Source organism: Xiphias gladius, chromosome 9 (assembly GCF_016859285.1).
Source record: "Xiphias gladius isolate SHS-SW01 ecotype Sanya breed wild chromosome 9, ASM1685928v1, whole genome shotgun sequence".
Classification (NCBI taxonomy): Eukaryota; Metazoa; Chordata; class Actinopteri; order Istiophoriformes; family Xiphiidae; genus Xiphias; species Xiphias gladius.
Genome location: NC_053408.1, coordinates 13,131,288 through 13,153,178, shown reverse-complemented (window position 1 = coordinate 13,153,178; position 21,891 = coordinate 13,131,288). Strand labels below are relative to the sequence as shown.

The 21,891-nt window shown below is 40.6% G+C and overlaps 1 protein-coding gene across 1 annotated transcript; it reads left to right on the top strand.

The window, feature by feature from the left end:
- Positions 1–1,393: 1,393 nt before the first annotated feature.
- Positions 1,394–21,274, top strand: LOC120794689 (liprin-alpha-3-like). The gene is made up of 32 exons (XM_040135942.1): positions 1,394–1,474; positions 1,562–1,745; positions 4,289–4,390; positions 4,863–5,027; positions 6,483–6,557; positions 6,681–6,740; positions 6,959–7,087; positions 8,400–8,492; positions 8,890–8,942; positions 9,562–9,655; positions 9,826–9,960; positions 10,194–10,277; positions 10,401–10,532; positions 10,627–10,689; positions 10,955–11,034; positions 11,467–11,611; positions 11,722–11,915; positions 12,092–12,335; positions 12,476–12,615; positions 12,732–12,880; positions 13,026–13,122; positions 13,441–13,522; positions 13,765–13,965; positions 14,105–14,167; positions 14,639–14,665; positions 15,970–16,145; positions 16,357–16,454; positions 16,572–16,747; positions 16,952–17,020; positions 17,530–17,692; positions 20,204–20,272; positions 20,400–21,274. The coding sequence occupies exons 1-31, from the start codon at positions 1,410–1,412 to the stop codon at positions 20,254–20,256; spliced, it is 3,591 nt and encodes a 1,196-aa protein (XP_039991876.1). The 5' UTR covers positions 1,394–1,409; the 3' UTR covers positions 20,257–20,272; positions 20,400–21,274.
- Positions 21,275–21,891: the final 617 nt, after the last annotated feature.

Genomic DNA, 21,891 nt, shown 5'->3' with positions numbered 1-21,891 from the left:
CATCTTTGAATCACAGTTGCTCACTTTGTTTTTTGTTTTTTTGAAAAACTGAGAATGTCAACAAGTTGTAATTGCTAATCACTGAGATTAGCAATTTAACACGTTTATGAATGCTAGAGTCACACTGATTTGATCAAGAGCATAACGATTGATACCTTTCTAATGTCTGTGCGTTGAATATGAGAATAGTCAGCAGCCTAATAGCTTAGCTTAGCATAAAAACTGTCTCTCTCCGAAGGCAACTAAATCCAACTAACATCACTTCTAAAGGCTCACTAATTAACATGGAGTAATCTTCTTTTTTTTTTTGATGTGAAAACTACAGGTTTTGGTGAATTGTGATTCCTTTGGATAGAGCCACGCTGCCAAGCTAGCTGTTGCCCCCTGTTTTCAGTCTTTATGCTACGCTTAGCTAACTAATGGATGTAGCTTTAGATTTCATGGACAGATATGAAAACGGTGTCAATTTTCTCATCTAACTCTAGGCAAAAAAGGGAAAGAGCATATTTCCCAAAATGTCAGACTACTACTTCAACAAACTGATTTTTGAGTATCATTCTGTGTTATTTGGACCATCACTGAGTTGAACAGTAATGATTTAATTCCTCTCTCCTCAAGATGTTCCTCAAATTGCACAGCTCAGTGTGTATGCTACCTAAATACATCTTTCATGTCACTCACTGTAAATTGAGATTCTAAAGGTTCAGGGATTTTGGAGTTGTCATCACATTATTATGCAGTAAGTCAACATGTTCTTTATTTTGTCAAAATGCTAATTACAAACCATCAGTTCATATTACTGTCACATCTCCATAAAGTTACATTAGTCTGTATTGTTTTTTTGTCTACAACTCTTGCTTGCAGCGAACTTTCGTATTTATTATGTGCACAGTGAAGTTTATTGAGGGGGATCTAATGCAATGCCTGCTATCTTTTTCAGCTCTTACCTGTGGTGCTGTGAGGAGCTCTGACTCGTGGACACAATTTAGGAGTATCAAATCTCCTTTATCCCTTCCTTATCCATTACCCCCTTCCCTTCCTCACCCTCCGCCAATCCTAGCCACCCACGGAACGGAATCCCCCTGTAGATACTTCTTGCATAACACAGGAACACATAAGAATTCTGATCATTTACCATGCAGTTTGGGACTTTGTGAAGGAAGACAAGTGAGAAAAGACATACAGAAGGAAGTGCTGTAGAAAAACGCAAAGGCAATAAACACAGGAAGATACGTAGACATGACCAAAGGAATGATATTTTTGGAAATCTGAAGATGTAAAGATTTATATTTTGTACATCAAACTTTTAGTACGAGCTCAAAAAAACGCAAGGCACTGAGACAGACATTTTGCACATACAATCACGCGTATAGTTTTTTTTGTTAACTTGACACACACACCACGGTCTCATGATGATGTGTGAAGTGATGCCCACCATTTCTGAGGATGGGCGAAGTGGGACTGGCGGGGGCCCCTCCTCACCTGCCGGGGCAGGAGTCGGAGGCCCCGGAGGTGCGATGGGAGGAGGAGGCTTCAGCGGGAGGGAGCCCAGAGGCGGAGGAGATGAAGGAGGCAGCACGGGGAACCTGGAGTCCTTAATGGTCAACATGCTGACAGAGAGGGAGCGGCTGCTGGAGAACCTGAGGGAGACACAGGAGAGCCTGGGCACGGCTCAGCTCCGCCTCCGTGAGCTTGGCCATGAAAAGGAGTCACTTCAGAGGCAGCTATCTATTGCTCTGCCACAGGTACAACTGTGTGTGTATGGCTGTATTCACAATCTATGCATATGTATATGGAGTCTGGTTTGAAAGTGAAAGTATGTGTTTTGGCAATGCAAATCTGTTAAGGAACACTTCTCCTTGTGAGGTAACATTGTTACACCCCTGTGCTATCAGAGTCTAGTTATGTATGAGTGTGTTTTTCGTAGTGTGTGTCATTGTGAAGCGAGCTCATGAGACAGTAAGCCTTTGCTGTGACAGTTCATGCAGAGAGACACAGCTAGAAACTGGATGTTAAATACTTCCCACTCTGCCTCTTCAGTTTTCCTCACTAATGCAGTGGGTTTATGTTCCTATCATCTTCTGGCTGTTTAGTCTAAGTTGCATCCGCAATTTTCCCCTTATTGTATAATCAGGCTTTATTATGTTTGTTGACCATGTTGTTGGTGGATGATTAATGACACTGGAAGGTAATATTTGTTAATGGCTTCATCTTAACTTAAAGGAATACTTGATATTCTAGGAATTCTCATCAGTTTACAGGGTGAAATTGCTTATTAATAATGACTGGAATTGTAAGAATTTATCCTACAGTTATAATATGAACAGCTTTTATTTTTCCACCGGGACAAACCCCAAACTCTGAACCTATGTATTGTGTTTACAGTATGTATATTTTGCTGTCACACTTTTCTGTCCTTTCAGCACAATATGTCAGGCCCCCTTATGTTTTCTCCAGCTTGTGATGTGCTTGCACAAATTTATCACTTTCAGACTCCTTGTGCTCATGTTGTGCTTTAAATATCGGCTCTGACTCATCTGATCTTATATCGATCTATAATCAAGAGATATAGCCTAGTCATTGTCATTACTTCAACTTTTGAAGGAGAATCATAAGGGTATTTTTGCTGTGTTTTTAAATCATATTGAACATATTTAGTCCCCAGTTCTTCCCTACTGTCATTATTCCTGTACAGCACATAATATTTTCACGCTTGGTAAAAACCGAACATGTGCAAAAGAGGAGTGTACAGGGAGTGGATACAATGTCATACAATTAAATAAAAACTTCTGGAATACAATACAGTTTAGTATATTTTTAGTATATTTTTCCTATTTCTCTCTAAATATGCTACATATTACAAGGTAATGAAAAAACAACACCGAAACTACAGTATTATATAGTTATCACCTCTAGAGCTGAAACAGTTGGTTGGTAATGGGTATTTTTCACTATTTTCAGATATTTCATAGACTAAATGATTAATCGATTACACAAGAAATAATCAACAGATTAAGTGATAATAAGAATAACTGTCAGTTGCAGCCCAAAAAAATTCTCTGACACAGTCTTGAAACACAACGACAAATGATAAGATTCACACTGTTAGTACTTGTTCAAGAGCTGCAGTACATTATTGGATTGTATTTTAATGTACTGGAGTTGTGTCTAGAACCTGTACAACATTATACATGAGATGCAAGGCAAAAGCATTTTCAAATTTGTATTTCCTATTTGTATAACTCAGTTTCCATCCAAGTCATAGACTGTCACTGCAATTTCACTTAAATGAATGGGGGCCATAGCCTATAGAGATAGGGTGAGATGAAATGAAAACGAAATGACAAGGGGACAAGGGAAGCCAACTGAGAAGCTGACCCTTATCCAAACAAGAAACAAACCCATAAGGCCAGAAACCAATGGACCCACTGTGTCACCATCTGTATAGATCTCTCTCTGGCTCTTTCTCTCTTCCCTCCTCCATGCAAACACAGACCCGTTTCACGTGTCCAGTTTCAACTGTTTTCGAATCATAAAGCAGGTAATCCTGACTGTAAACATCTGCGCATCGTCATTCTCATAAACAGCAATTGCCTCTAGGCTGAAGCCTAGGATGTGTTTTAGGGAGACATAAAGAAATCATTGGCCGTTGATTCTACGGGTTTTGTTCGCTGTTTAATTTTTTAAATAAAATCAGCTCTCCTGGAGAGCGCACGATTTGCAAATGTATCGCCAGCAGTGTCGTAAATAACATATCGATGCTGTGTTTTTGGGGGACTCTCTCGTGCATTGCAGTGCAGAGCCATTGTGTAACAGTGTGATGTAATCCATCGATGAAAGCGAGTTCACAAGAGAGAGTGGTAGTGGAAACTGTGTCAGTGATTTACAGGATTATTATGTAGTTTTACATCATGTGCGTCTTCCTTTGTCCCTGGTCTCAGGTGTTTCACAAAGTGTGTTTCTGGAGGGCTTTAGCTATGTATAGCTATTTTTAGCATTGTGTGTGTGTGTGTGTGTGTGTGTGTGTGTGTGTGTGTGTGTGTGTGTGTGTGTGTGTGTGTGTGTGTGTGTGTGTGTGTGTGTGTGTGTGTGTGTGTGCTGAGAGCAGTCAATTCTATTTCATTTTCAGGGTTACTAGATTTGGCTATGTCTGGCTTGAATTAGTATTTGTTCCTTTAAACTATCATTGCAGCTCAAGTGGCTGCGCGGAGACCACTTAAACTACTAAAACCATAATTTTAAACAGTTTGTTTGCTTTGCCCCTGAACGCAGCTTGTGTGTTCCACAGGAGTTTGCTGTGTTGACTAAAGAGCTGAACGTTTGCCGGGAGCAGCTTCTGGAGAGGGAGGAGGAGATTGCTGAGCTCAAGGCGGAGAGAAACAACACACGTGTAAGATGTTTAGCGGCCATTTTGCTTATTAGCACTGTAACCGCCTCTGTGTTATCTTCCTCACCCATTGTGGTTGTGTGGGTATGACACCGTTTCATTTGCTATTTTTCCCCTCCTTCTCTTCCTTTTTCTCTTCCACATTCTTTTTTCTCGTGACTCCTTTTCTGTCCGTATCTGCTTTCCTTATCTCACCCACTCACTCTTCGTCCCTTTTTGCTACCCTGCACTCTTCTCACCAATACATATCATCTCATTGTCACTCTTAAAACCCTTCACTCCTCTGCATATCCTCTGAGCCTTCTCTGTCCCCCCCCCCCCCGCTCTCTCTATTTCTGTCTCATATTCTCTTTCCCTTCCTCATCCTTTGTGTCCCCGTCCTTCAAACTCCCTTTCTTGCCTCTGTCTGTTCACCCCTTTGCATTCTCCCGTCACCTCCCAATCTCATTCCCCTTCAAACCAATCATTCCTGTAGTTGTTGCTGGAACACCTGGAGTGTCTGGTGTCTCGCCATGAGCGTAGTCTGAGGATGACGGTGGTGAAAAGACAGGCCCAGTCCCCCGCAGGGGTCTCCAGTGAGGTGGAAGTCCTTAAGGCCCTAAAGTCTCTGTTTGAGCACCACAAGGCCCTAGATGAAAAGGTTGGTCAAACTGTTTTCCTTTGAACTGTAGATCAATCCCTGTATGTATTAAACTTGATAAAAGCCAAAAGGTAAAAATGCTTCACTTTTAGTCCTACTCACAAACTTAAAGTGGCTATTAACAATATTATATTTTCAATGGATCACATGACAGCTTGTATGTGAAAGGGCTCTCACATTCTGACAAACCCAAACAGAATGATCACACAACTTTACAGTTACCATCAACTCTACAGAGCTTTTAGCAACATTTAGCTCAGTTTTTTTTTTATTTTTTTTTTTTTAGGTTTTCTAGGTTTTCTGGCCCGCAAAGCTGTTTTGTTGTTTGAAAAAGCGCTAAAACCAAACAGCAGACAGACAAAGTTAGCGGCTATCCGATGAGTGTAGTAGAGCATTTAGCAGCTAAAGAGCTTATTTTTCACTCAGGACTTGGTTGAGACCAAAAAACTGAGCTAAACAGAGAGTAAATATTGGATTTATGTTCATCAGGTGACCAGAAACACAACACTAAATTAATGCTAATGTTGCTCCATAACTACTGGTTGTGTAAATACGGTGTTTGCTAACAAGTTAGCCATTTTGTTTTAAATGTTGTTAATATGTCTGTGTTGTGTTTACAACTTGGTCCTGCCCCCAATTGGCCAACAAATCAGTTATTGGAGCTTTAGGAAGAAAGGCTTTTTATACAGCTTCTTTTGACCCTTAAATTTAAGAGATCTCCATGTTTGTAACCTGTTAGGGTCCTAGATGGCTGCAGTACAGACATGCACATGCACGTTTTAGCACATGTTGACAGGATTGATTGTACAATATATCATTGGTCACGTTTAAGTGATATGTATAAATTTGAATAGGCTAGTTTTAGCTCACAAGTTGAAGCTCTTGCTTGTTACACAACTCAAAATCATATTTGAACAAAATTTAAAAAATTAACAATGGGGCAGATGATGGGTAAATCCTTGCATCTAATTTGCTTTTCCTGCTCTGCACATGCAAGTGACTGATCATGAGATAACCTGACAGATGCTCTAAGACATTTCTCCCACAATTCGTTGCAAGTAGAAGTAGGTTACTTTATGAATGTCTCTTACTTTTTGCTCTTACTGAAGAACATTTAAGTTCGCACTTTAGAGCATTCCTAGAAGTTTGATAAAGGAAAATAAATCCTATCAGATTAAGAGAATGGCAATGCAGTGCACGGAAATACCTTTTGTGGAGAAGTTCTGTTATGGTGTGAGTGTTTTAGCCTCTCATGAGCTGTTTAATGGGCTGTACTGCCTCAAACTTTTTCTTGCTCCTTCTAAAAGGCTCATCAAAAAGGTCAGAAGATGTAGTTACTTTAGGGGATTAAAAGGGCAAATCCATTTTAGCAATACAAATGCAGCTTGAATCTTAATTTGCAAACCCCACAATAGCCAGTCAAGTCATATCACTCCTTGCTGCTTTACCGCATAGGTGCGAGAGAGGCTCCGTGTGGCCCTTGAGAGGGTGTCCATGTTAGAGGATCAACTTGCAGCATCTTCTCAAGAGGTAAAGTCCAATGAAAATGATTTATCTGCGTGTGATACTTAAGCTCTGTGTGCAGAATGCCAAGAACTGAAGAAAACATTCATTTGTATCACCCATTCGCCCATTATGTCTCTCTCTTTCCAGGTAATCTCTTTAAGAGACCAAATTAAAAGACGTCAACAAGGGGTGGACGGCGGGAAAGATGTAAGGGAGGGTTATATGCATGTTGGTTCCAGTTTGTGTTTGTGTATGTGTTAGCGTCCAGATTGTCCGTAGATATTAGATGTACGGGTTCCATGGTGTATCAGTGTGATTTCATCTCATCTACAGCTCATTTATATTTAGCTGCAAAAACTTAACAGATTCTAACTGATTATTTTTCATCATCACTCTTATTTTTTTCTACATTGTCATCATTCCAGCGACTACCCAATGGTCCCTCTTCTGGCCTGGAGGATGGCGAGCTGGAAAGACAGAGAGAGGGAGAGATAGAGCGACAGAGAGCTGAACTCTCCCAGCTGAGAGAGAGGCTGGCCCTCATGTGCCGGCAGGTGAGTGCGTGTGATTCTGTATGTCTGTCGTGGTGAAGACCGATATGAGGTTTTGAACTTTAGAGTGATGATCATTTTCAAAAGCAAAGACATTTTTACCACAGCCAGCATTTGACTCCAGGGTTTAAGCTGAAATCACTGTTGAAATGTTTTAGTTAAAGTTTAGTTTAGGTAGAACAAGTTAAATATATTGTTCTAACCTGGGCATACAAAATTATGTGTTCATGTATGGCCTCATTGCTCATAGTAAGAAGCTGACTGTGAAAAATCTGTTTTGAACATTAAATCTTAGTTAAATTATTAATACCAAAACCTTAGCATATTAGAAATGAGGTTATGGTGGTGAAAGAAGCTGCAGCAGTAAACCACATTGGCCTGAGCATATCAGCAGCGCAATATTGAGAAGTGTCAGGTTATATTGGCCACGCTGTACAGCCGTAGGAATATAAGTGGATGCTACTAGTCAGCTGGTAGCCAATCTCCACTTTAGCATTCTGCCTGAACTAATGCTATGCTCCATTTTTAAGGTTGGTATAAGGATTAGGTTAAGGTTAAGGTAAGGGGTAATGTAAGGGTTGAGGTTAGTGCCGATTGTTAAGATTATAGGGTTGGTTAGCAGCATACTGGATTTAGTCAATAAGGGTCGTCACAAGTATAGGAATACAAGCGTATTTGTACTTTGTCTGTGCATTTGTGTTCCTATTTTGTCTTCTAATTAAATTAATATAATGAACACTGGCTCTCGTAAAAAAATTCCTTCACTGTACTGATTTAAGTAGTGCCAATCTACTCCACAAGCATTTCCAACAGTATATCCCAAGGAGGAGGGGAATGTATAGTATGTCTACTGGTCTCACTGTTCCCTCTTGTGGCCAATCAGACTATTACAGCTGCTTTGAAAAGCCATAACTATAATGTGTAGCGCACAATAAGACAGCTTTTGAATTTAATCGTAGACCTACTGTATCTGGCCTTGTGCAGTAAACTTTTGTGTAATGTTTTGTGTAAACTTTTGTCAAAAGTATTTAGATGAAGATGACTATGACAAAATGTTTTACTGTACAAAACCCGGAATGCCTGGTGAGAGAATAAAAGGACTGAAGAGATAAGAGAAACACATTAAGAGGCACTTTCTGTGTGTTAGCTGTGTCAGACTCTCAAGTCAGCATGTTACACTTATGTCTTACATTGACCAGACAGACATTTGTAATCTATCACTGTCGTGTCTATTTACACTTGGTGCTGTCAGTCAACACTGACTCACATAGGTTCAATCTGTGTCATCTTGTGTCCCTTCGCGTTGTCACGTCAGGTTGGGGAAATAGAGGAACAGCTTGCGGCCGCCAGGAGGGAGGTGACGAAGTCAGAGGAGGCCAATCAGAAGCTCCAAAGGGAAGTGAAAGAGGTCTGTCGGGCCAATCTGTCTCTTCCTGGCCAAGACCCTGAGCTCCCTCAACTCCCGGGGCTACATATTTGCTATATTTGGGCATATGTTGTCGAAGTACTAATATGTATTATTTTGTAAGGAGAGGTACATTAAGATAAATTAAACAGTCATGAGGTGGATTTTTGCTTGTTGCTTCTACTGTAGATTTGGAAGTTTAAAATTAATGCAGAATTAATTGTAAACAGACTACCATGGCATTAAAATTTACTGCTTATGCAGGCCATACACAAATGAATATTTTCTCTTCCCTGGCCATTATCACATAATTGTGTGATACAAACTGTTGTATCATGTATTTTATGAAAGATTTGCCTGTTTATGATCCTGTTTTGTGATATATCGCTGTCTCCTTCAGGCTCTTTGCCAAAGGGAGGACATGGAAGAAAGGATTACAACTCTAGAACGCAGGTAACCTTTGCGGTAGTTTTAGTGAAGACTCGCATGTTTTTTCTTTTTTTTTTGTCTTTTTCTTTTTTTTTTGTGAACCTGAATTTCCTACATCAGCTGTATTGAAAATTGCAGAACGACCATATGTTTCACCTGTTGGCTGGCGTTGTTTTGCAATGGTGTCCTGAAGCCTCTTGATACAGTCTAAGGTTGCTTTACATAATGAGATTTGCAATTTGATTCTTATTAAGAATTCAGGTGTGTGTGAAAGATTGAAAGTAACTGATTGTGGATGTCCTACCCCTCCAGTCAAATGTATAATATAAACATTTATCATCAGTGCTTAAAGTTGGACCAGTATACTTTAAACTGTTTCTTAAGAAGTTGAGATCAGCTCCTGTCACATTTTTCTCTTTTACCAACTGGTGTAAAATGTAATCAACCAAAAGGTATCTATGTCCTTAAAAAATATCCATTTGTCTAAAATTCCTGCCATTGCTGAACAATCTTGGCTTGCATTTTTTATTTTTAGATTAGTCATCTGTTTCTTATGTATCAGACAACCTCAATCATGTAATCAGACATATCAAGAACTGCAGCACCAATCTTACATTCGACGGTGGCTTTGTATTGCGTGCAGGTACCTCAGTGCCCAGAGGGAGGCGACTTCTCTCCATGATATCAAAGACAAGCTGGAAAATGAGCTGGCCAGCAAGGAGTCCCTGCACAGACAGGTAAGGAATGTCTGCAATGATCTCATATTTACCTACAGTTGAAATTTTCAGCTTTTGCTAAGCTTGATGGCGTTGTGGTAGTATTTAGAAATATGTCAATGCATTTGGTGTGTAGACTGACTTCTCCGGCTGCAGCTCTTATGCACATGTGTTTTCGTCTGTGTGTCCAGAGTGAAGAGAAGAACAGACAGCTTCAGGAACGTCTGGATGAAGCCAAGCAGAAGCTCCAGCAGACCCTACAGAGGGCAGAGACATTGCCTGAGATTGAGGCCCAGCTTGCCCAAAGAGTTGCTGCTCTCAACAAGGTACTTTGAGTTTGGGGCAATAAAATACTGTTTAATGTACTAAATGTTACATTTAAAGGTTGGATTCCTTTTAAAGGGGCCTTAACACTGTCATAGCTGCTATCAGTTGATCCAATAATCAGATCATCATGGCTCTTTTGAACTAAAATCCTCTAGCTTTTTTTTGCGTCTATAATTCTTACAACAGACTTGTTGGAGCATTTGGAAATATTCTGGTGTTCCTTGTGATGTAGGCAGAGGAGCGCCACGGAAACTTTGAGGAGCGACTACGGCAAATGGAAGCCCAACTTGAGGAGAAGAACCAAGAACTACAGAGGGTAACATCATTTATCTTGCTCTACTTGGCTACATTCTGCTTTATTAGAGAAATTAAAACTTTATTTTATTCATTTCTACCTTGAGCACCTTGAGCACCTCTCTTGTGGCCTTCATCATTTTAGGCGAGGCAGAGGGAGAAGATGAATGACGAACACAACAAGCGTCTCTCAGATACAGTGGACAAGCTTCTGTCTGAGTCCAATGAGAGACTTCAGCTCCACCTCAAAGAGAGGATGGCAGCACTAGAGGAGAAAGTAAGGGGAAGAATAACCAGTGGTGCAGTATATTTTGGGACAGAATGGAAAATAAGAATTTTTTAAAAATATATTTATTTTTCTGCTCTGCTAGAATGCTCTTTCAGAGGAACTCGCCAATATGAAGAAAATCCAGGATGATCTTCTAGCTAATAAGGTATTCATTCCCCTTTTCACAGACTTTATTATTTTATTCACATGTTCTGTGTGTGAAGAGTCAAGGCAGTTTGTTCATGTTGTGAAAATATGGAAAATACATTTTTGCTCAACATTCAGTTCTAAAAGGGTTATAAAACTTCCAGTTTTTCGAAACAGATTTGTTGCACTTTTCCCTACAAACAAGAGGCGTGATGTTTAACAAATAGGGGTAGTTTTCCCCTTGAAAAAAAGGCAGATTATAGCCTTTCTCCTCTGTACTTTAGGAGCAGCTGCTTGCTGAGCTGGAGCGAATCCAACTGGAGCTGGATCAGCTGAGAGGCAGGCCTGGCTCTTCTTATTCCAGGTTAGCTACAGAGAACCTTTAAGGCAATTTATTTATATAGTACAGTATGTCCTACATTTTATGATTGCCCACACAAAAACAAAATCTCCCAAGGGATACTATGTGTACATGCCCCTTCTTCAAATTTTTGTTTACTCCCCTGTTTAGTTTTAATATACTTCCACTAAAATTTATTTTAAATAGTAATTATTGATACTGTACCTACAGGGTATTGTTCTGGCTGATAAATATGCAAATAATATGTATGCCCTTAATTCATATGGATGCAATTCTGTTAATATGATATGTTTTTAAAGAGACTTTTTTGATGTAATTTTACACCCAGAAAATGGGGACACTGTAATTTTCAAGTACTGTGGCATAACAAATGATTTCTGGATCTCACCATAGGGCGGGCAGCGTGAGCTCACTTCCCTCCACCCTTTTTCGAAGATCTCTTCCAGGGAGCGCTTCAGAGCTCCGGTACCCCCAGGGTGGAGGTTCGCTCCCGGCAGGCTACGGCAGCTCCGCTAGTGGGGTGGTGGTCAGGCGGGCGCACCGCGGCCGGTGGGGGCCTCCTAGAGATGATAGTAACAAGGTGCTGAGCTCAAGCCGAGATCATGTTGATGACTGTGATGATGATGTTGAATTTTCCATTAAGATGACATCATTTCCTGCATCCTTCCCACCATTTTTCCCTCTTTCCAGTATGGAGAGTGGGACAGTGGCACTATGCTGGGTCCCGGGTTTGAGGGCGGTGTGGAGGGAAGCTGCTCGGATGATGAGGAGGACAGGGAGACTCTTTTTGGATCAGAGCTTCTCTCTCCCAGCGGACAGACAGATGTACAGACTTTGGCCATCATGCTACAGGAGCAACTGGAGGCCATTAACAAGGAGATTAAGTAAGTCCTGTGTCTGTTACAGTTTTGATTTTTTTGTGTCTGTCTCACCCACAGAAATGTTGGCCGGAATCACCCTGAACAAACTGTTTAAAAGACCCAAGAGCCTGAGATAATAATAGGATTATAGACCCAAAACCATTTACAAATCATCTTTTCTTCTTTTCCACTTCTCTCAGGCTGATTCAGGAGGAAAAGGAGAGCACAGAGCTGAGGGCAGAGGAGATTGAAAGCCGGGTCAGCAGCGTGGCTCTTGATGCCCCACCTCTTCCTCCTTCATCATTGGGAGGACGGGACAGTGTCGGGAGGGGCTACATGACTCCCTCCATCACCTCCTCCACGTTAGCATCTCCCTCACCACCCAGTTCTGGACATTCCACCCCCCGCCTGCCACATTCCCCTGCCAGGGAGACTGACAGACAGGTACTATGTCGAGGGTGTCAAAGCTGTGATATGAGCTACAGATGCACTTTAAATGTGGGTGATTTAGATAAGACCCGTGGCAAGGCAAAGTTAAACTGACGAACACTCTGTAAGTCTACTGAATTTTTTCCACCCTGCAGAACAGCAAAGATGGAGAAGAATGCAGAGCACTTGCCCTGATTGACTCCACCCCTCCCCCTGTTCCCCGAGCCCTACGATTGGACCGAATGACACACACCCACCCAGGCGCAGGCCTTGATGACCACCGTGAATTTCGCAGGTACTTTCAAGAACATTTATTCATGAATAGCTTGTTTGGTTCGTAAACTGGCATCTAAATGAGCATCTTTGTTGATTTTGCTGTTCATGTTGTTTCTCTTCTCTCTGTCTGTCTAGTCTCTCTGCTGATGGTGCCACCACTGCTAGCCAGGATTCCCTCCACAAAGCCAGCAAAAAGAAAAGCATTAAGTCGTCAATTGGTCGTCTCTTTGGCAAAAAGGAAAAGGGGAGGATCGGTGCACCTGGCCGCGAATCTGCCTCTTTGGGTTAGTGAACCGATCGGAAATTACTCATTCACAAAGCCATTTCTTTTGTCCCACTGACAGTTTTATCTGCAGACATTGAGAGAATTATCCGCAGTGAGGTCAATTCATGAATTAATTATCATGCTCAACCTCTGACCTTTTTCAGCCTCCACACCCTCTGATGACCTTGGTTCTGCTGACCCCCTGGGTCTGGCTAAACTTGGGACTGGAACAGTGGAAAAAGACCGCCGCAGCAAAAAGAAGTGAGATCAGTCATCTTCTCACACACTTCTCGTGTCATACAGAGATCTTTGAACCCTCCCGTATGCTACAGTGTTTTAGTAAATGGCACAGTCAGGTGCCGTTGGTAGAGCATGACACTAACCAGGCCTTGGCTGGGTCTTTTTATTCCCCTGGTGCCATTCATTTAAAAAATGTATGCCCTTGTGGTGCTGCAAGGCACAAATGTCATTGTATCTCAAGTTCAGTGTAATTTTCTATTTATAAAAGGATATGGTAGTAAGGTGAGATATGAAGAAATTAATCTCTGTCAAACTTTTGTTTTCCACTCTCCTTGCCAGGCATGACCTGTTAGAGGAAGCCTGTCGTCAGGGTCTGCCTTTCGCCTCATGGGACGGCCCAACTGTTGTTACATGGCTTGAGGTATGTCATGGCACAAAAGGTAGGATCAATTCAGTTCAGATCCAGAACTCATACTTATGTGAAAAGTAAACTATAGGTATCCAGCATCCCTGTTGAATTTAATAACAGTGTCAGGTAAGGGTTAGGGCTATACAATCTGTACTCAATAAATACAAAAGTGACATTGAAAGATTGGTTTTTGTCACCTGATCATTTGAGTGTTGCCATTAATTATGTACCGCGCCCTCTCTCTGTTTACCCAGCTGTGGGTTGGGATGCCAGCATGGTATGTGGCAGCGTGTCGTGCCAACGTGAAGAGCGGCGCCATTATGGCCAACCTCTCGGACACAGAGATCCAGAGGGAGATTGGCATCAGCAACCCTCTACACAGGCTCAAACTCCGCCTGGCCATCCAGGAAATGGTCTCCCTCACTAGTCCGTCTGCACCTGCAAGCACGCGCTCTGTAAGGCTCAATAAAATGCTTGATGTAACTCTAAACATGAGTGTGCAAACTGCATGTGCAGATAGGTGGGACATTAAGAAATTCATAAAGATATGTCAAGAAAGGAGACAGATGTTGTATATGTTTACTGTCATTACAGTCAACCAGTAATATTTGGATGACACATGCTGAGATGGAGTCTCTAACTGCTGCCACCAAGCCAGTAAGACTGATATTATATTACATATCAAATTTATTTAGAATTTAGGATATTTATCGACTTTGTGTTCACAGTTCTTACATAACCCTATTTCACTATTTTCTGTATATGGGCATGTAATATAATGAATTGGTTCAGGTTTTGGCCTCTTAACAGTTAGCAATATGACCAAAGTTCCAATACTGATAAGCTCTTTTCTTTTTCTTTGTCTCTGATTAGGCATGTTTGGCTACACCTTTCCCTTACTGTTCCCTCAAAATCTGTTTTGATGTAGTGTTTTTCCAACTAATTTTCACTCACTAACAAAACTCTTCCTCCTTCTGCTTTCCGTCTCCTCCTCTCATTCTGTCCTGACACACATTCACCATAACACAAACACAAACACAAACACACTCATCCCCCTGATCTTTCCCTCTCTTTGCAACTTGCTGTCCGTTTTCTTTTCTTTCATTTCTTCTCTGCCTGAACGACAAGGAGCAGAAGGAGTTCAGCTGGGACCAGGTGAGTTTCTGTCAATACACAGGTGACCATTGCATAATACAGCATAATGGGATCTTTATTACTGAATGGCTTAACCAGTGGTGTTACGTCAAGAGAAAACGAGATTCATTAATCAGGGCACTTTGGGAAATGACGAAATATTAAAACTACCTAAGATGTTTTTAATCACAATCATAATATCCTGAGCTATAAACACCATTTAACTAAGCACAGTATTAAATTTCTGCGTATGTGAGCACAGACAGTAGAAGAGAAGCAAAACAGATAAAGGGTGGTCCAGCCATATACGAAAATTTGACCTAGTCTTGTTTATAAAGAGCCATGGGTTGTAAACTTCAGCACAAGCACCAGCACAGAGTACAACTGAGGAAAAATCACCAAAATTTTAGTTATAAGGCTACAGCTGAGTATTAAGTGGAAAATTTCAGAATCATTTGAGTCTTAAATTATTACTTTCTAATAAGGCACAATTTACAAAGGTTTATGAACTGTAAATAATGGAACAGTCAATTTGAAGCCAGGTCTTCCTGATGCATCTCTAAATGATTTATTTATTAATAAATAATACAATGAATAAACTTAAAGCTCATAAACCCTTTATAAAGGGTGACTTGCTAGACAATGGTGCTTAATCTTAAACTCAAAAGTCCACCCTAACTCTAACATACTGAGCTCTTGGACATCCCTGTAAAGGTACCACTATAGATAGTTATCTTTGCCATTTTCTCCTACAATTCCCATGTTTCCTTTTACCTGTGATGACTCAACTGGCACAGCTAAGAGATGTTTTGCATGACGGCAGACTGGCCAGTAGTGCATATGCAGTGTCCAGGAAAGGAGAGACAGCAGAGGAAAACCCTGTAGACAGAGGGACTTTGTGTTTTCTTCAGACTTTACTGTTGCACAGCCTGATTTATATCCTTTGTGTAACTTGTGTTGTGAAAAAACATTTTTCATGAAATTTTTTGAGCACCCTATCTACAATATTAGGTAGGACTTTTTAAACCGCTTGTCTGACACATTAAAGGGCAACAAAATACATAAAAACCATGATGTCATTCTTCATAACAAAGGCTCAGATAATGTAATAAGGACTGACAAAGTATCTTTAGTCCAAATATCTTACAATTTTTACTATGTATGGTAGACTAAACTGCAAATTTTATGTATTTTATTTTTTGTTTCAAATTTGGGCAATTGTCATAGATGATACCAATTATATTATAGGGAAACTGGCAAAACATCAGTAAACTAAATCATACACCTTGTCTGTCTTCATCTCCATCAACCCCTCCGTCCTCCAGATCCTGGCCTATGGAGACATGAACCACGAGTGGGTGGGAAATGAATGGCTGCCCAGCCTGGGTCTACCCCAGTACCGCTCCTACTTCATGGAGTCACTGGTGGATGCCCGCATGCTGGATCATCTGACCAAGAAAGAGCTGAGGGGTCAGCTGAAAATGGTGGACAGTTTCCACAGGTCTGACAGAGAGATTCACGGGTTACTCGTGACATTTATCCACCTTATTAGATCTATTTGTTTCTCTCTACTTTTTCTTTGCACTGTCTTCATGGGTGTGTGTGTGTGTGTGTGTGTGTGTGTGTGTGTGTGTGTGTGTGTGTGTGTGTGTGTGTGTGTGTGTATACCGGCTTTACTGAAAATTAAAGTAATGTGTCATTTTCACTTACAGGGTGAGTCTTCACTATGGTATCATGTGCTTGAAGCGCTTGAACTACGACAGGAAGGAGCTGGAGAGGAGGAGGGATGACAGTCAACATCAGAATCAAGGTGAGCTCTATGGTTAATGGGCAAATCTTCTCTTCAGAGATGATGTCAAAGCATACAGTACATTTACACATATTTCTAGGACTATATTGAACCGGAGATACCTGTCCTTCTCCACAGATGTGATGGTATGGTCCAATGAGCGAGTGATGTGTTGGGTGCAGTCAATCGGTCTGAAAGAGTTTGCTGACAACCTACTAGAAAGCGGGGTGCACGGGGCCCTCCTGGCGCTAGATGACACCTTTGACTACACTGACTTAGCCCTCCTCCTCCAGATACCCAATCAGAACACACAGGTACCCCACAGTACACCACATTTACTGTCAACTTGTAGAAGCTGGAGGTAGAAAAGCATCTCCGTAGAGCTCTTATCTCACAAATATTGTCAAAAATTCACATTGCAAAACCTTCTGTTTGCCTGTCGCCAAGATAGTCCTAATCTTCAACTCTTAAGTTATCCTTATAATGATCTTAAAACTCTGTTTGTCTATCTATTGCAGGCGAGGCAGCTCCTAGAGAAGGAGTACAATGCTCTCATCTCCATGGGAACAGAGAGGAGGCCAGATGAGGTACGACAAAGCAGACTGTCAATAGAAAATCAATCAAGATAATCACTCCTGCCAGGAGGTGGGAATGTGTGTCGATTGTAACCATCCGAACTAAGACTATTTTACTTAACAATAGGGCCTTTGATCCAGACTTTTCAATTTTTGCCCTTTGTTGAACGGCTGTCATAACAGAATAATTTCCTTTCCACTGGTAAAATAGCAGACTGAAATATCTCTCTAAGTGCCATAAAGGCACTAATGCCTTTATGGCATTAGTGCATTCACTGCTGGCAAATTTTTAGCATGCCAAAGTGGTTCAGCTGTGTTTACACCAGTGCTAATTGCTTAGTTACAGCGTGTAGGACTAAAAACTGTGCAACTGTGGTATATTGTCACAACATATCCTGCTTTGTCAAATACTACTTTGTTAAGCCCCACGAATGCATAATGAATAGTACCCTGAAAAAGACGCTCTACTCTGAACGTTGTTTTGTTTTTTTATCACTGATGTTATATAACTGTCTCTACAGGATGGCACGAAAACATTTACACGGTCACCATCATGGAGAAAGATGTTCAGAGAGAAGGACCTCCGCGGCGTGACCTCCGACTCCTCAGAAACATTACCTGCCAACTTCCGTGCCTCCGCCATCTCGACCCCCTCTGTCACCCTGAGAAAAGTCCAGAGTGAAGGTGAGGAGTCGCGGTTCACAGCGGCTCAGTGAGCATGACAGCAGCGCTGGCAGGATCAGGCAGTATACAGTTTTTTCTTCCTGTTTAAACATTTGCAAGAAAAAAAACAAAGTGCATTAGGAAATGTTAAACCAGACATACTAACAAACTTAGTCAGACATACTTACATTACAAAATTGTGGCACAGAAATGCACTAGAACATGGTGCTGCATGCAAATTTGTGTTACTTCAGCCTGATGTTCTTTGCTTATTTCCACTCCACACGAGTGAAAATAGTGGTGATGAAAAGTCAGCAAAGGAAATGCGACAGAAAAAGTGAGAAAGGTGGTCATGGCAATATGGTCGACTTAGCAGCCATTTGGTTATAAAGCTGTATAAATCCTCTAACAAGGTCAAAAGCGTTTGATAATTGAATTTTAAAGAGCTGATGTCAAGATTTAGCGTGGAAATAAAGCCAAAAAATCAAAAAACTAATAAGAAACGATTTTCCGCAAGGCAACACACCTGATCGTGCACTATTTTAGACCAGGCAGTGGTGCCCAGTGTGCAGAGCAGTGGTGATTCTATTACTTTTTAATCAACCATATTGGCTTAGTTTTAAATTGCATGTCATTTACAATACTGATAACCATTTTTCAAAGCATATTTTTCATTTTCTACCTTCCAGGCTGCCATATTGGCTTAAGTCAATATCTGTTTTAGTAAATCCAGCTTTTCGAGGATTAAAAATTGTGATTGGGATATGTAATCCATCAACATGAACTTTTTGTGGTTGTGTTATCATCATCTGGTAAGAGTTTAGAGTCTGAGATGGGCTGTTTTGAAAACTTTCTCTCCTATGAATTGTGGGGTGCTCCAGTGTCAGAGATTTCAGCCATTTTGTATTCACGAACTACGTATGTTGTGCGAATATTAAACCCAGGACAAAAACAACATACAAACATGAATGTTGTGAAAAGGAAACTCTGAATTTGGAGCAATGGTACTGTATGTCATTCAGCTATCTTGTGTATCTGTATCATCTGACTTTTTTGGACGCCTTGACCCTGAAAGGCTGGTCTATTTGGTATGAGGAAATATAGGAAATACAGTTAACTCTCATCCCCACAGCTTTTTTTAATGTCAGATTTTCCCAAGTCTTTTGGAGTTTGTAAAATAGACTGATGAAATTCGCGTGGTACTGGGTGCTTTCAGTAATCCGGCCTGGCAAATTCAGTGAGTCAGTCTAATGTAAACATTCAGTTAAATACGAGGAAACTGTCAATGACATACCAGGGTGACAGCAAGGGTGGAAAATATGTTTTTTTAAAGAGTATTCTTTGGCAGTTCTTGCCTTTGTTGGACAGTTGAAGAGGCTGAAAATAAGGGGAGAGAGAGGAGTATCAAAGAGGAGTTGATTGTAATCATTTGGCTACCAAATGTTAAAGTTAAATTTTTGACAGTCCTACAGAAATGTTTGACAATTTTGGTAAAATGCTCTGTGTGGTGTTTGCATGTTCTCCCTGTGTTTACATGGGTTTGGTCCGGGGGCTCCAACTTGCTCCCACAGTTCATGTCCAGGACAGTCCGAGACATGCAGGTTAAAATGGCGACTCTAAACTGACCATAGGTGTGAATGTGAGTGTGACTGGTTGTTTGTTTCTATATGTCAGCCTTTTGATAGACTGGCAACCTGTCCAGGTTGTACCCTGCGTCTTGCCGATTGTCAACTGGGATTGGCTCCAGTTGCAGAGTTAGGTCTGTACCATAAATATGAGGCTACCACCAGCAGCCGGGTAGCTTAGCCTAGCATAAAACTGGAAACGGGAAAACAGCTCGTCTTGTTAGCTCACTAGCTTTAGAAGTGCTGGTACAATGTGCTGATTGTACTTTTGGGGACAGCCAGGCTAGCAACCTATGTCTGTTTAAGCTAAGCTAAGATAACAAGCCATCGCTTGTTGTTTTATACACTGTTTTTTTTTTTAATACGGATTAATCAAATGAGATATAACGTGTTAATTATTGAGCTTTAAAGAGGATTTTGTGACCTTTGGACAGAGCCAGACCTGCTGTTTCCACTTGTTTCCAGTCTTTGTGCTGAGCTTATCGGCTACTGGCTTTAGCTTCATATATACTCTCATCTAACTCTTGGTAAAAAAGCAAATAAGCCTATTTCCCATAACATTAAACTAGAGGGTTAGTTGCCAGTGCCAACACAGCCTCCAAAGGTATAGCAGTGTTTCTTGTTTTCCTTTCATTTTATTCATACAAACTTACTAAAATTAATTTCCTCAGCAGGCATATCATGACCTTACAGAGGCAAATGCCAGCACTATCACTCATAACAGTGAGAATTCAAGCTCTGACGCCTCTCAGATTTGCAGCAAAATATCTTCATTGAGAATTCCACTCCTCCTTTTTTTTCGGTTTTACTTGTTTCAGTTTTATCTACTGCACTGATTTAGGTCTGTGTGTCTCATAGAACCACATATATACAGTATATCGACAAATTACCTTCTTCTCTCTTTCAGTAAACTCTGGTCCAAGAGGAGAGTCAGGGTCCGTGAGAACATATTCCTGCTAAAAGAAAAGCACACCAGGTGAGAAAACACCTTCAGAGAAAATTGTATCAGTAGCTAAAAATAGCTTACGTGAGCACTAAATCAAAGATCACATCTCAGCTGGAGCTATTACAGTTTGTCAAGTGTGTTTTTTTCCACTTTGCAGGACCCCACCTCCATCCTAACCCAAGGAAAACCCAAATTTTTCAAGAAAAAAACTGAGGGTCAAAATCAAAAATGGACACTAGAAGATGACAAACAATGTTCGAGCTAGACGCCTCGAAGAATCAAAGACACTGAGTGAATGATTTCTGAAAAGATTAAAAAATAAGGAGTGAATGTCTGTTTATTCATCTCTCTTTCTCTCTCTCTCTCTCTCTTTCTCTCTCTCTCTCTCACTCCATCTTGATCCATAGTTGTGGCATGATGCTGTTTGATTCTGTAGAAAGTGACCATCGCCTATCGTGAATTCATCTTCTGTTTTTGAGTGTGAGATGGCAATATTGACACAATGAATTTATAGTTTTTAAATTGGAAAATGCAATCCTGTTCAGATCAAGAGAAGGATACCCCGACAAACATCCTCTCAGGTGATCCTACTGCAATTTAGACTGATAATAGAACATACTCTGCCTAGAAACATAACAATACAGTAGAGTCTGGAGAGAGGGAGGTTCACAGGGAGAATATAAGTGTATAAAGGGTAAATGAAATGTATGTTCTTAAGCCATAACAGACATGAGATGCACAAATGTGAATAGGTCAGACAATGAGACAATTAGCAAAGTGCTTTATGACAAAATCCTGTTCAAAGTGGGAAAAAAAGAGTTAAGCATTTGTGTTAATATGCATGCCAAAATCAACCATTTTAGAGTGAACGTCATGATATCAATCATCTACTGATGTGAAAGCTTGGGTAAGGACTTTGTAAAATGTGTGTATTTTATTTTTATCATTTTTTTATGATAACTGCTATTGTATGTATGTACAGTATGTATGTGTGTGTATTAAAATGTAAGTTCATTTCATACCTTGTTTTAAGACTGACTGTAATTTCATTTTAGGTTGAAAAAGGATATATGTTTTAAATTATGGACATTTAAGATATGCTACTTGTATGTGTACATTTTGAGAAAAAAAAACGAATTGTGTTATGATTTAAATTCATATTATTGGAGAGTAGTGATGATAATTGAATATGATAACAATAATGATAATGATTGTAAAAGCTGTAATTAAAAAACATACCTGTAAAAGGCTACTGAAGGAGTTATTTTGCAATTTCCCCTCACACTGACTGCTCACAGGTAAGTGGCTGTAAGTCTTCTTTTAGAAGAATATGAGCATAGATGCGTAGTTTGTCCTTGAAGTGTCAGTTTTACAGTAGCTTGAAGGCTTTGCGCTAAGGGGCGCAACTAAGGCCTGCAAAAATACCAAAAGACAGGGCATGTAGAGATTGAGGTGGGGAGGGGGGCTTAGAGAGGTGGTACACTCTTGGTTTACCTCTAATTCGGTCTCCTAATAGTGTGTATGCAGTAGTTTAGGTTGGCAGTGTTGTGTATACTATTATTATTATGCTGTATTATGCTAAAGTGTAAGAATATATTTATTTCACTCAAAATGAAATGGAATCTATATATGAAACACGGAAATAGACA